The sequence below is a fragment of the Canis lupus genome, chromosome 13 (assembly GCF_048164855.1).
Source record: "Canis lupus baileyi chromosome 13, mCanLup2.hap1, whole genome shotgun sequence".
In the NCBI taxonomy this organism is placed as follows: Eukaryota; Metazoa; Chordata; class Mammalia; order Carnivora; family Canidae; genus Canis; species Canis lupus.
In genome coordinates this window covers 18,043,392-18,056,702 of record NC_132850.1, presented here as the reverse complement: position 1 = coordinate 18,056,702, position 13,311 = coordinate 18,043,392, and the positions used below count along the sequence as shown (strand labels likewise).

General features: G+C 58.5%; 2 protein-coding genes and 1 long non-coding RNA gene across 7 annotated transcripts; 2 read left to right on the top strand and 1 right to left on the bottom strand.

The window, feature by feature from the left end:
* The first annotated feature begins 484 nt into the window (after positions 1-484).
* CDC20 (cell division cycle 20) lies at positions 485-4,196 on the top strand. Its single transcript, XM_072772600.1, has 11 exons — positions 485-612; positions 700-901; positions 1,000-1,148; positions 1,236-1,332; positions 1,499-1,627; positions 1,741-1,937; positions 2,082-2,176; positions 2,321-2,549; positions 2,697-2,822; positions 3,450-3,567; positions 3,945-4,196. The coding sequence occupies exons 2-11, from the start codon at positions 721-723 to the stop codon at positions 4,121-4,123; spliced, it is 1,500 nt and encodes a 499-aa protein (XP_072628701.1). The 5' UTR covers positions 485-612; positions 700-720; the 3' UTR covers positions 4,124-4,196.
* Positions 4,197-4,331: 135 nt separating this feature from the next.
* On the bottom strand, positions 4,332-9,153 carry ELOVL1 (ELOVL fatty acid elongase 1). Of its 5 annotated transcripts, none has more exons than XM_072772601.1 (8): positions 8,949-9,153; positions 6,461-6,521; positions 6,099-6,289; positions 5,839-5,919; positions 5,620-5,676; positions 5,430-5,535; positions 5,203-5,339; positions 4,332-5,074 (listed from the first exon to the last, which is right to left on the bottom strand). In XM_072772601.1, the coding sequence occupies exons 2-8, from the start codon at positions 6,504-6,506 to the stop codon at positions 4,856-4,858; spliced, it is 837 nt and encodes a 278-aa protein (XP_072628702.1). In that variant the 5' UTR covers positions 6,507-6,521; positions 8,949-9,153; the 3' UTR covers positions 4,332-4,855. The 5 variants fall into 5 exon arrangements, with proteins under 5 accessions (XP_072628702.1, XP_072628704.1, XP_072628703.1 ...); XM_072772603.1 differs by lacking the exon at positions 8,949-9,153 and adding an exon at positions 8,391-8,785; XM_072772602.1 differs by lacking the exon at positions 8,949-9,153 and adding an exon at positions 6,980-7,159.
* A 28-nt stretch (positions 9,154-9,181) lies between these two features.
* Positions 9,182-13,103, top strand: LOC140602693 (uncharacterized). Its single transcript, XR_012005596.1, has 2 exons — positions 9,182-9,696; positions 11,786-13,103. It is a non-coding gene; the product is annotated as an uncharacterized lncRNA (long non-coding RNA).
* Positions 13,104-13,311: the final 208 nt, after the last annotated feature.

Here is a 13,311-nt window from a genome sequence, read left to right as displayed (position 1 = left end):
CACCGACTGAGCCACCCGGGCGCCCCACAAAACCACGTTTCACGCGTGCTGCTCCTTCCTAGCAGTGCTCCCGCAGGCACCAAGCTAACAAGCTAATAGCTCTGGCTTCTTTCCGCTCCTAAGCTGCCCAACCACTTCCCCGCCCCTGCCCACCTGCCGCCTCTCCCTCCTCTGAACGGCTCGGGGCTGTGGGGCCCTCCACCGAGTTCCGGCACTTCCGTAGCATCAATACCACCCACGGGCCGGCCTCAAGAGCGAAGGGCGGACGCGGGGAAGGAATGAATGGAAGCGGCTCGGGAGGGCGCAGGCCCCGCCCCGGCCCCGCCCCCAGGCCCCTAGGCCCCGCCCCTCTCGCCTTCAGACTCCGGGCCTCCGGGGACCAGCCTTAACCCTCTCGCCCTTCGAATCACGCTCCGCGGCTGGATTCTCGTGAGATCTGCGGCTCGCACCGGAAGCCCCGCCTCCCGTGCCGTCAAAGGCCAATGGGCGAAGGCGACGGTTGCGACGGTTGGGTTTTGAAGGAGCCAATGAGTGCTCGGAGCGGAGAGTTTAAGGAGCGCAGGCCGGCGCGGCGGAGGCCGGTCGGCGATTGGAGCCCGCTGGGAGCTGCAGGTGGGAGGCCGTCGCGGGGCGCGGGCGGGGCGCGGGCGGGGCGCGGCCGGGGTGGCCCGGGCTGAGCGCGGTCGCGTCTTCCCCCAGGACTCGGCGGGCACCGCGTCCATGGCGCAGTTCGTGTTCGAGAGCGACCTGCACTCGCTGCTGCAGCTGGACGCGCCCATCCCCAATGCGCCCCCCGCGCGCTGGCAGCGCAAGGCCAGGGAGGCCGCAGGCCCGGCGCCTTCGCCCATGCGGGCGGCCAACCGGTCCCACAGCGCCGGCAGGACCCCCGGCCGGACTCCGGGTCAGTGGGGTGCGGCGGGCCGCGGGGGAGGGAGGCGGGCCGGCCGACAGCGCCCCAGGAGCCTGCTCCCACTCTCGGCCTCCCTCTCCCCGCGCCAGGCAAGTCCAGCTCCAAGGCTCAGACCACTCCCAGCAAACCCGGCGGGGACCGCTACATCCCCCATCGCAGTGCTTCCCAGATGGAGGTGGCCAGTTTCCTCCTGAGCAAGGAAAACCAGCCTGAAGAGAGCCACACGCCCACCAAGAAGGTACGTGATCCAGAGGGATTTGGAGCCCAACACCAGCCCGTGCACCCTGGACCATGCATCCTGCCTCACGCCCACCCTGTGTGCCAGGAACATCAGAAAGCCTGGGCTCTGAACCTGAACGGTTTTGACGTGGAGGAAGCCAAGATCCTGCGGCTCAGTGGAAAACCACAGAATGCCCCAGAGGGTAAGACCTGAAGTTCTTGTTTCCGGGAGGGAGGTGTCAGCACGACCCTTAGTCTGCTCCTCCCACCTAAGACTGTGGTGAGGGCAGGTGTTGATCTGACCTTCCAGGCTAGGGGCCGTGGGAGGACCCCGTTGTCCCACTGTGTGGGCCCGCTGGGTTGCCACAGGTTACCAGAACAGACTGAAAGTGCTGTACAGCCAGAAGGCCACGCCTGGCTCCACCCGGAAGACCTGCCGTTACATTCCCTCCCTGCCAGACCGAATCCTGGACGCCCCTGAAATCCGGAATGACTACTGTGAGTGCAGCCTTCCCCTTGTCCATTCATTGGATGGAGGGAGAGGGCCTGGGCACCGGGCACACGGGGAAGCTCATGCTCCCCCTCCCCGTCCCCCTTCCCTGCTCTGTCAGACCTGAACCTTGTGGACTGGAGCTCTGGGAATGTGCTGGCTGTGGCGTTGGACAACAGTGTGTACTTGTGGAGTGCTAGCTCCGGTGACATCTTGCAGCTGCTGCAGATGGAGCAGCCTGGGGAGTACATATCTTCTGTGGCCTGGATCAAGGAGGGCAACTACCTGGCTGTGGGCACCAGCAGTGCTGAGGTGCAGGTGAGACCCGTCCCTCTGCCGCAGGCCTGTGGTGCACAGACCCAGGGGGCTTGTCTGGCAGGAGCGGGGTGGGACACCAGCAGTGCCCCTGTGGGCACCAGTGGCACGTCGCAGTGTCTGATCCTAGCAGCCTTCTCTCTCCAGCTGTGGGACGTGCAGCAGCAGAAGCGGCTTCGAAACATGACCGGTCATTCTGCCCGAGTGAGCTCCCTGTGCTGGAACAGCTATATCTTGTCCAGGTGTGTGGTTTTAGCTGGTCTGTTGCAAAACCTGTCTGATTTTTGCCAGCTCTCCCCAGAGATGCACCTGTGAACTGAAGCAACTCAGTCCTGCTGGCAGTGTGTGGCACTGCCGCTGACCCTCGTTCCGTTCCCTTCCCTCAGTGGCTCACGTTCTGGCCACATCCATCACCATGATGTTCGGGTCGCAGAACACCATGTGGCCACACTGAGTGGCCACAGCCAGGAGGTGTGTGGACTGCGCTGGGCCCCAGATGGACGACATTTGGCCAGCGGTGGCAACGACAACTTGGTCAATGTGTGGCCTAGTGCTCCTGGAGAGGGTGGCTGGGTGCCCCTGCAGACATTCACCCAGCACCAAGGGGCAGTCAAGGTGAGAGTGGGGCTGGGTTGGGTCCTCTGCAGACCCTCACCCGGAACCTGGGAGACGGGATGGTAGTTTTGGACAGAATTACCCTGTGACCCCAGTAGCTCCTTGTCTAGCCCCTGTACCTGCTGATTCCACGTTTATCCTACCTAGGCTGTAGCTTGGTGTCCGTGGCAGTCCAATGTCCTGGCAACTGGAGGGGGCACCAGTGACCGACACATTCGCATCTGGAATGTCTGCTCTGGGGCCTGCCTGAGTGCCGTGGATGCTCAATCCCAGGTAGTCTTTTACCTAGCCTCTCCCTCCCAGAAGCAGTCTTACTCTGTTTAGTCTTCCTTGGGCAACTGTCCCCACTAGTGGCTTCGCCGATTCTATACCCTGATGATTTCCAGAATTGTGACTTCACTCTCGCTCAAGAGGTCAGGACCACACTGATATGTGCGGCTTAACTCCAACCTCAGTCCTGTAGGTGGCAACGCCCTAATATGTCCTAAATTAAGTTTGTCGCTTCTTGTCTCTCTGAAATGTGTTCCTCTTATATTGTTTGAGAGGGCTAGAACCTACTCAGGAATCTGCAAGACTTCCTAGAATCTTTCATCGTCTCTTCATCTAGTCACCGAAACATAGCATTTCTTTTTCTTTTTTTTTTTTTCCTGGGCTCAAAGGCGCACCCTGTCCTGCAGGACGCCCCCTCCCCCGAAACATAGCATTTTTACCTCAGGATCATTCACATGTGTCCCCTCCCCTCGAGGTCACTCTTCTTCCCAGCGGAGGCCCATTTCAAGAACTGTGGTGGTTCGGGTCCGAGTCTGGCACCTGGCGGGGCCCCTGATACTCCAGTGGACTTAGGTCTCATTTGGATAGTGTTGCTCTATGTTGTGCCCTCACCTCAACCCCTCTCCACAGGTGTGCTCCATCCTCTGGTCTCCCCACTACAAGGAGCTCATCTCTGGCCATGGCTTTGCCCAGAACCAGTTGGTTATTTGGAAATACCCAACCATGGCCAAGGTGGCTGAGCTTAAAGGTAGGTGCTAAGCGACAAGCCAGACACAGAAGGCTACATGTTGCATGTGGCTGATCACATGAAATGTCCAAAGAGGCAAATGCAAAGAAAGAAAACAGATTGATGGTTGCTGGGGGCTGGGGGGGAGGGGAGAGGTGAGGAGAGACTTTATTTAGGGAGTGATGAAAACATTGTGCAATTAGTGTCGTGATGGGGTTGCACAACTTTGTGAATATACTAAAAACCAACCAATTGTGTACTCTAAAGGGAAGAATTCTGTGGTATGTGAATGGTCTCAGAGGTGTTCTAAAAAACAAAAGGAATGTGGCCCTCCACACTGGCGGCTGGAGGTGTGTCTATACTCCCATGCACTCATTTGTTCCCTCCTCGTGCCTCAGGTCACACTGCCCGGGTACTCAGCCTGACCATGAGCCCGGACGGGGCCACTGTGGCCTCAGCAGCCGCAGATGAGACCCTGCGGCTATGGCGCTGCTTTGAGTTGGATCCTGCGCGGCGGCGGGAACGGGAGAAGGCCAGCGCGGCCAAGAGCAGCCTCATCCACCAAGGCATCCGTTGAGGACCAACTCATTATCCCAGTTTTTTGTTTTTGTTTCTTTTTTATTTTTCTAATAAAGTCATGTCTCCCTCTCTTCTCCTCGCATGAGCTCTGTCCAAGCAGCCTTCCCCAGAGCTCCTGTCCACTGTCCTCAGAGCCAGAACCATCCCTCCTGTTTGCAGACAGGGCTGGCACCTCTTCATTCACACATGTACACACGCAGCCTGGGTGGTTTCCTCTGTCACTTTTAATGAAGACCTAAGTGAGTGAACAGCCTCCACAGGCTGTAGTCCCAGGCCCCCCACCCACTCTGACCTTTGGTCAAGAAGCTTCTGCTTCAGTGTGGGCTAGAGAAGGAGGAGGGGTCATGGGTCCAGAGTGACAGATTATTGCTGACCTCTTCAGTGTGAGGAAAAAGGCCACAAGACCCTGGTGGGGGCCAGTCCTGAGTGCTCCCCTCCCAAGTTTAAGGCCGGGAGGGGAAGATGAGTGTCCCAACCCTTGAGCCCCCGGCTCTGGAGTGGCAGAGGGTGGTGCGGCCGTGTCCTCGGAGCTGGCTGGGAGAAGCGGGTGAGCGACGGAAGCCGTGGTCCCTGTGTGCCAGCTGTGGGGAGGGGAGGGCCTGCCCCCTGCTCAGTCCGGACCACACAGGGCCCTGGTCACAGGTCACCGGTGTAGGCGGGGAGGACGTCAGATGCTGCCCAAGGTGCAGTCCTGAGGCACTTAGGTGGGCACCTAGCTAGGCCACGTTTCTCAGTTGGCCTTGACTTTGGCGGTACCTGGAGCTCCGTTTTGAAGTACACGGGGCAGCCGTTTGCCTTTGGTATAGGAGTGATACCAGAAGTTGGAGAAGAGCACAAAGAAGATGGTGCCGTACATCCAGATGAGGTGGATGATGACTGGGTACTGGTAGTCACAGCTAGGCATGAAGTAGTACTGGGAGATGTGCAGCGACACCAGCACGAACTGGATCTAGAAGGGAGAAGGCCAGGGTCAGATGAACAGGGGCAGGATAGGGAAAGGCTGAATGCGGAGGCCTGGGGTCAAAGGGGAGGCAGGATGAATAAAGGGGGGAGGGTGGCTCCAGCTCGGCCCCTCACCAGCTGGATGGCTGTCATGTGCTTTTTCCACCACAGGTAGGGCTGAGCCACAGGGCCCAGGGCGGACAACCCGTAGTACAGGTACATGACGACATGCACCGAGGAGTTGATCATGGCGTGGAAAGAGCCCATTCCTCCTGTCGGGACAAGGAGCAGGGTCAGGAGAGGCCAGCAGCTGGTCCTCAGTGCCTGCCCCTCTCCCCTCCACCGTGGCCTTCAGCACTCACCCGGGGCAATCTTTACCCCCCACCACCAGCTCCAGGGAAGCACGGAGTGGTGGAAGACATGGAGGAAGGTCACCTGTCCATCTTTTTTCCGGAGAATAAAGATCACCTAAGAAGAGTAGGGAAATGGGTTTCAGAGCCAGGGTCTCTGCTTTCTCCCCACCAGGTCCTCGTATCTCCTGTAACCACTCACCGTGTCCATCAGCTCGATGAACTTGGAGAAGAGGAAGAGCCAGGCCACTCGAACCATCTGCAAGAGGTCAGACAGCCTTAGGACCCCCACACTACTCCAGAAACGTCTCAGAACTGGCCCATGAGCCCAGGTCACACCCAAACTGCTATCCCCAGGGTGCTTATAACCTAGCACCAGTACCCCCCGCCCCCCCCCCCCACCCCGGCCGCCCCTGCTTACCCTTAGTGCCTCCGGGCTGTTGGAATAGTCTACAGGATCGCAGCGCCAGGTGTAGGTACTCAACCAGCCAGACATCAAGAACTAGGAAGGGGTGTGGATTAGACCACCAGAGGCCCACCCCGCCCAGTCCCTCCAGCTATCTAGCTAAAGCAATGGATCTGAGCCTCTCTGGAAAGGAGATGTCATGCTCTGACCTGACCTCAAAGCCTGCCCCTCATCTTGCCAGCAGGAATTAAAACCTGGGCATCCCAGGGGCCCACCTCATAGACAATGTAGAGGGAGAGCGCCACCAGTGAGAAGTTGTAGACAATCATGAAGCCCCGGAGCTGGAAGGGCTTCCGATTGGCCATGATGCGAGGCCCAAGTGAGAGAACGAAGTACACGTAGGTCAGGAGGATGGAGGTCATTAGCAGGGGGGACCCCATCAGAGGGTAGCCCTGGAGCCGAGGATCTGTGAATAAGGGTCCAGGAGTCAGGAGGAGTCACGGGGTCCGAAGGGGCCCCACCAGGTGGACAGGGGTGGGGTCGGGTCACAGAGGGTCAGGGAGTCCCTAGGGACTCTCCACTAGGAGACAGCCCCAGATCCAGGGATCCTGGGGCAGGAGGGAGGACAGCAGCTTACCTGCATACTTCATCATCTCCTGGTACAAGTTCACGACCGCCTCCATCCTGGCTATGGAACTCTGGGGAGGTGAGGGCGGTGGGTATCAGGGCTGGGTGCCTCCATCCCACCCCTGATCCCCCGACAGGACACAGACCAGACCAGACAACTCCTGACACCTCCGTGCAGAAAGGCCAGAAGGGTGAGGGAAGGAATTGCTGGGGGTCGGGGGTAGGAGGCAGCTTCCCGCCCCTCCACACCTCCCCTCCCTCCCTCTCGGCTCCACCACCGAGATTCTTCCCACCGACCTCACTCCCCCTCTCCCTCCACAGGAGCTCTCCGTTGCCGCGCTCTCCGGAGAAGCTCACCTTTCCTCTCCAGAGTGACTGCCTGTGCCTTGCCCGCCAGTCTCCCACTTCTCCAGCTCTGGGTCTTTTTTCTCCCCGGGGATCCTCCCAATCCACTTTCGGGATGCTCGGCTCCCGGGACGATCCCCCCCCCCCATACTCCCTCCTCTCCTTGGCCCTCCTGGTCCCTCACCTCCCGCGACTCCGTCTCCGCTCTCCGCTCCCTGCTCCCCTCCTCTCCGGCACTCCCCTCCAGCCCTTCCTCTCCGGAGCCTGGCCCTTTGAGACTCCTGCCCCGGCGGCTCCACCTGTCTGACTAGATCTGGGAGCGCCCCGCCCTCCACCCGCCCCCGCTGCACTGCGCATGGGGTGGAGGGTGGGTCCAGGCCACAGGTCAGGGCCTGGAGGAGCAGGACCCACCAGGATTGGGAAAGCCAAGAGGAAAGCATGGGACTCACCACCCACCCACCCACCCCGGACGGCCAGATGAGCTAAGGCTCTAGCTTAGTTTTGAGCCAGAAACCTCCAGCCCAGCCCTAGCCTTGGCCCAAAGAGAGCTGTTGAAAACCCATACCCAGCATCCTCTCCTGATCTAGCCATAAATTCTCGGTTTGCCCTGCTTCGGAATGGGTACGGTCGCCCTTCTCTCCCTGGGAGGGGCAGGGAAGCCAGTGGCATGTGAGGAGGTGGGTGAGTGGAGGAGGTCTCAGGAATCTTCCCCTCCCTTAGGGAGGGTCCTAATGAACTAGGCCCTCTCCCCCTCAGAACCCGAAGGAATGTCGGGGGAGGGCACACTGGGACACGAAAGCCTGGGCCCAGACCCAGGAGGGCCAGGGATGCCGAGGCTGTCCCAGAGGGACAAGGCACTCCCCTCACGGCCAGGGCAGGAGATGCTCGGCGGCGAGCCGCCTGACCCAGGTGTGCCCGGTTCCCTCTATCAAGAGAACAAGCCGTGCAGGCGCTTAGTGAAGAATGTCCGTTTCACCTCCTGACACATCCACCCAGGCCATCGGCGTGCCCCTCGCACACTCAGCTGGGCACACATCTCAGGTACTCCCCCAGCCTCTGGGTTGACCCCCAACCACACCCCGCCACGGTCGGTCTCTGAGCCCTCCCTCCCACACAGCTCTCTCCACCACCACCGACAGGCTGACCCGCGGTGAGCAGGAGCACACAGGTGTTCACGGTCACGCGGAGCCCACACACCGTCCTCTGACACACCACCCAAACAAGCCTCCGTGGACTCTGACACGCACAGTTTCTGATGCTCAGACCCACTCCTGATTCCACTCACGCGGGCAACATGCCCCAAACACTCACACGGCCTCCTTCGCTGGTCCTGCGTTACCATGTGCAAGTGTTCATGCTCACACCCTCGGGCCTACATGCAGATTTACTCACACGTACGTGAGTCACAGATCGGTGTGGTCACAGACATAAACTCAAACACCGCACTTAGAAGTGAGTGAACATAAAATCACCCACACCACATTGAGACACACCTGCCTTCGGTCATGCACGCAGATCTCTCCCACGGATGACAATCCCCATTCATTCATTCACCATCCGATCTCACGGGTCGCCTCTTCCGTGGCGGGGCCTACCTGGCACAGGCCTGTGCTCGCACACGCACACACAGTTCCTCCTCCCCGACCCGGGAGCCTGCCAGCTGGTTATCTCTCCCGCTCTCTCAACCACCTCCTCGAGTTCGCCCTCCACAGACACTCATGCACCCTGGAGGTCAGGAGCGGCTCGAGGCTCTGGAAATGACCTGTCCCCAAGCTTGAGGAGCGCCGGGTGTGTCCCAGGAGGGGAACCAGGCGGGTGCTCCCTTGAAGACGGATGGAAGGGGAAAAGGAGACAGGCAGGGGCCGGGGGAGGGGAAAGAGGAGGAGAAGAGCCCGAGCGAGGAGAGGGAGGGGGAGAAGGAGGGTAGGAGGCGCAGAGGGAGGGTCGGGAGGTGGTGAGAGAAGGCCTAGGTTTGAGCAAATAGGGGCCGGGAGCGGAGGGAGGCGGCCGGCCAGGCCCGCCCCGGAGAGCTGGGACCTCCCACCCACGGTCCCTGGAACCGCCTCGCCCACGGGCAGGGCAGGGCAGGGCGGGCAGGGCGGGCAGGGCGCCCGGGCACGTGGACGGCCCGCGCGTGGAAGGGCCGCACTCACCAGCGGGGGCCGGGCGGGCAGCAGCGGCGGGCTCGGAGGGAGCAGGGCAACACAGAAGTCCCCAGGGCCGGCCTGCCTGCCACTTCCTCATCTGCTGGGCCGACTTTCTGTCACCAGAGGGGGACGGGGCGGGCCGGGCGGGGGGCGCCTGCTGATTGGCCCCGACTCGGCTCGGCCCGAGGGGCGGGCGCAGGGGCGGGCCGCCAGATTCCGGGGCAGGAAGCACGCCCAGCGGGGCTCCCCACCCCTTCCCTCGGCATCCCGCGGCCCGCCCCCCGCCCGCCCGAGGTGCACCTTGCTCGCGCCGGGCCCTCCGGGGACAGTCCACCAACGCGCCCCACGCGCCCTGATGGGCCCTGCCCTCCGGGGCGCCCCCTCCAGGGGGTGGGGGGCGGAGGCAGCACGTGTGTGCCGGGGCTGGGCTGGGGGAGCAGCTGGGCCGGGAAGCCTTCCCTGCTGAGCCCTAGCATTAGGAACTGCTAGGAGGGCTCCGCAGTGGGAGAGTCCGAGTGGCCCGAGGCAGGAACAGTGAGTCACTGGCTAAACTGGCCTTGAAGGCAGTGAAAGGAAAAAAAGGCAAGTGGAGCCAACTGTGGCTGAATGCGGGAGGGAGGGCTTGAAGGCCAAGCCGGGCAGTTCGGTTTTATTCTGGAAGCACAGGAGAAACAGCGAAGGTTTCCGAGGAGGCTACACAGTCAGGCGTGTGTCATCAAATATTTATTGACCACCTACCGTGTGCAAGAGTGTGGTAAGTGCTAGTGACACATCGGTGAGTGAGGCAGATGCTGTCCCAGCATGGGGTTTACCACCCAGCTGAGTCACTTCACTCTGGCAGCCAGGGTGATGAGGTTATTGAGGCAGGCCAGGTGAGAGCTAACAGCCTGACCTACGGAGGTTTGGAGACTGATGGGATGAGAGTGGCGGAACCAGAGACGTCCCCAACACAGGTGGACTCGTTCTCTCTACATATACTTAGCTGTCTACCCGGCTTCCTGCGCTCTCCCCTCTCAGCTCCACACACTCACCCACAAGACTGAACTGGGGTGAGGACCCCGTTTTAGCGGAATGAAATCTCTATCTCCAGGAGCTCCTGGGGTGGTGCTGTGCATATAAGTGACCCAATAACTGCTTGTCAGACTGGATGGTGTAAATGTGGACGGGAAGGGAATTCAGAAGAGACAGTGGTTTGGGAAAAACATATGTTCATAAATGGTGGGCTGGAGCCATGTGGGAGTTCAATCTTAGAGGTAAGAGGCCAGAGCCAAGGTAGAGCTATGATCCAGCCCATCAGTAGCTACCCTTGAAAGGAAAGGGCGGAAGAATTCAAAGGCTCAAATTTCATGGCGTTTTATAACACTAACCCTTCCCTGATCTCGCCTTGAGCCTGCGTTATTCTCCTGGGCCACATCCTGTTGCCCAAGGATGTCTGCATCTTTCACACACCTCCACCCCTCTAAGCCTTGTCCCCTGGCTCAATACAAGGTACAGCTCTCCCAGGTAGTAAATCACCTCCCTCCGCTCCCGCAATCCTACAGCAAAGCAATAATCTGCAACCTCCTCCACTAAGTTCCACTCAGTCCTGTGTTAGTGGTCTCCATATCTCTTGCACCGGGCCCACTGTCTGGTTCATTTGATCCTTCGTAATATTTGTGGAGTGAATATTAGAATAAGTGAGACTGTGAGAAAGCCAAGAGAGGTCGTGGGACCCAGAGTCAGGTGGGGAGGACAGTGAGAATTCAGAAGGCTTTTTACTCCCCCTGGGAGTGGCAGTCTCCCTTGAGTCAATAAATATTTGTTGAAAGCCTAATGTGGTCCAAGTATACTTTGGTGGCTTTGGGGTCACCCCTGCCTCCAGAGGCCTGAGTTTTAAGTCTTCTACTGAGGACCTGCATGACCTTCTGCAAGTCGCTGAATCTCTATAAAACAGGAACTGTGCCTCCCTCATCGTCAAGAGTGGAGGAGCTAGCCCCCACACAGTGCTTAGCACTGCTTCTGTGCTCGACACTTCACAGACACGGTGGGAAGCAGCCCGTACACCACTCGTGATAACCAATGTACCAGTCTTGTGTGTGGATTCATGAACATCGGTTTAACAAATATTTCCTAAGTGCTTACTGTGTACGCACAGTGCCCCGAGAGTACTGCCAAGAGGTTCTGGATTCAGCATCCATCTAGAGACAAGTCAGACACGAACGAAGCAGACTACTGGAGATGATGTGTGTGCAGTCCCACGGGTCAAGTACAGTAGAGGCAGACTTCAACTACCCATTTATTCACTTGGGCCATGGTGGTCAATGTTGACTACATGAATGAACAGGCGCCAAGACTCCCTTCGCTCAGTTCCCAGGAGACACCGTCTTCCAACATCTGATAGATGTCACGTGGCCCCAAGTCCTACAAATGGCATCTCCAGGGCCCTCAGTTTCCTGCAAAACACTTGCAGTCTAGAGGAGAAGACAGACGTCTAGATGACCAATCATAGTAGCAGGTGGCGAGTGTTCCCACAGAGATAAACAGAGGGTTATGAAAGCGCTGAGGAGGAGCACCTTACCCCAGGGTGGGGGTGGGTTCTTGACGGCTTTGTAGAAAGGACACCTAAGGTGAACATTGAAGGGCACTTTCTAGAAAGCAGGGAAACACAGGGGCAGAGGCAGGCACATGTGTGAAGGCACAGAAGCAAGAGATGTGGTGGGTTTGGGGAGCTCTAGGTAGTTCAGTGCAGCTCCAGCTCAGAGGGCAGAGAGGTCAGGGCAGGAGACACAGGCAGGAATCAGTTTATACAGAGCCTTACATGCCACGGTAAAAAGTTTGGATTTTGTTCTGTTTATGTTTTTCAGCCATGGCTGCATGCAATCACCTGGGGAGCTTTTAAAATATCGATGTCTGGCTCTCACCTTCAGATGGACTCTAATGGCTGTTTTTAACGGGAAGAGGCTTGAACATGTTTACGGGCTGTGCGGAAGGAGACAATGGGATCCAGCATACAGAGGGAGGGATTGGCTTCTGACTAAGGAGACCTCTCAGACTGACTTGTATGGGAAAGGGTAAATCTGTCAGGTGACTGGGAGAGGAGGTCATTTGGGGCCTGCAGAGAAGCTGGGTGGAAGGGACAGGTTGATCAACTAGAGAGACTGAAGGGGTCCAGGAACTCAGTCCTGATAAGCTGGAGAGTGGGGGTTAAGGGAAGAATGCCCAGTCCAACAGCTAAAATTCCCCCTCCTTCATGGAACCTTCCTGACCAGCTGAAAGGGAGGTGACTCTCCCCTAGGGTCCCACCCTGTCTGACGCCCAACTTGTTCACTACTCTCTCAGGGGCCCTGCTCTATCCTCATTCCCCGGAAGATAAATCACTGATGTACTTTCTGCAAGGGTTTGGTCTGAAAACCACCATCCATGTGAAGGCCAACAACTCCATTCCCATAATGATCGGAGGCTTGACATGTTTCAGCAGAAACATTTAAAGGAAATGGGATCAAAGAAGCAGGCATAGCAATGAGGAACAAGTGGGAAAAGGCAGGCCTGCATGAGCAGGTGGGCAAATGGGGAGCAGTGGAGGGGCTGCGGCATGGGAGACGCGGGGAGTTGGCTACAAATGACAGGAACTGAGGGTCTAGGCTAGCGGACACCAGAGTGGCAGGTAGAGATGGAAGCAGTCTCCAGGGGCTGTGTCAGGCTTCTCCCTTCCCCATCCTGTAAAGGACTAAGGGCACTTTCTACCCAGTCATCACACAGGAGTTGGGGGGAGGGCTGAGTCTGTGAGGACAGGGGAGTGAAGAGAGGATGAAGGGTCTGTCAGTTAATCACTCTGCATATCCCTGGGCCTTTGCCAGCTAGAGGGTGTCCTCCGCCTGAAGCTGAGACCTTTGCTGAAGGAACCCGAGCTGGAAAGATATCCAGAGGGCAGGAGGGAGAGACTGTGTGCAAACACCCATCATGTTTGTCCGTGGGCAGCCAATGCCTACATGCTGTGGGCAGCAGTCAGTGTTCACTGAACAGAACGAAAGAAACTCCGGTATGGGGAGAGGGCTCTGAGAGGCCCTGCAGAAAAAGCTGTGGAGAGAGAAAAGGGAAGATTTTGGGTTCGGGACAAACCAGGGGAGGTCAAGATGAGGGAAAGAGAGCCAGATCCAGAGGGTGTGTTGAGAAGGGCCAAAAGGGGAAAAAGAGAAAGCGTAGCTTATTGTTCAATACTTTCTCTGGCAAGAAAGGGGCCAGCTGCTTTCCACACACTCCTCAGGTTCGGTTCTGTACGGTTAACTACTATTAGCACTGCTTCGTGGACGTAAAGAGTGGAATCAGAAACGGTGATGGAGGGACGCCTGGGTGGCTCAGTGGTTGAGTGTCTGCCTTCAGCTCAGGTTGT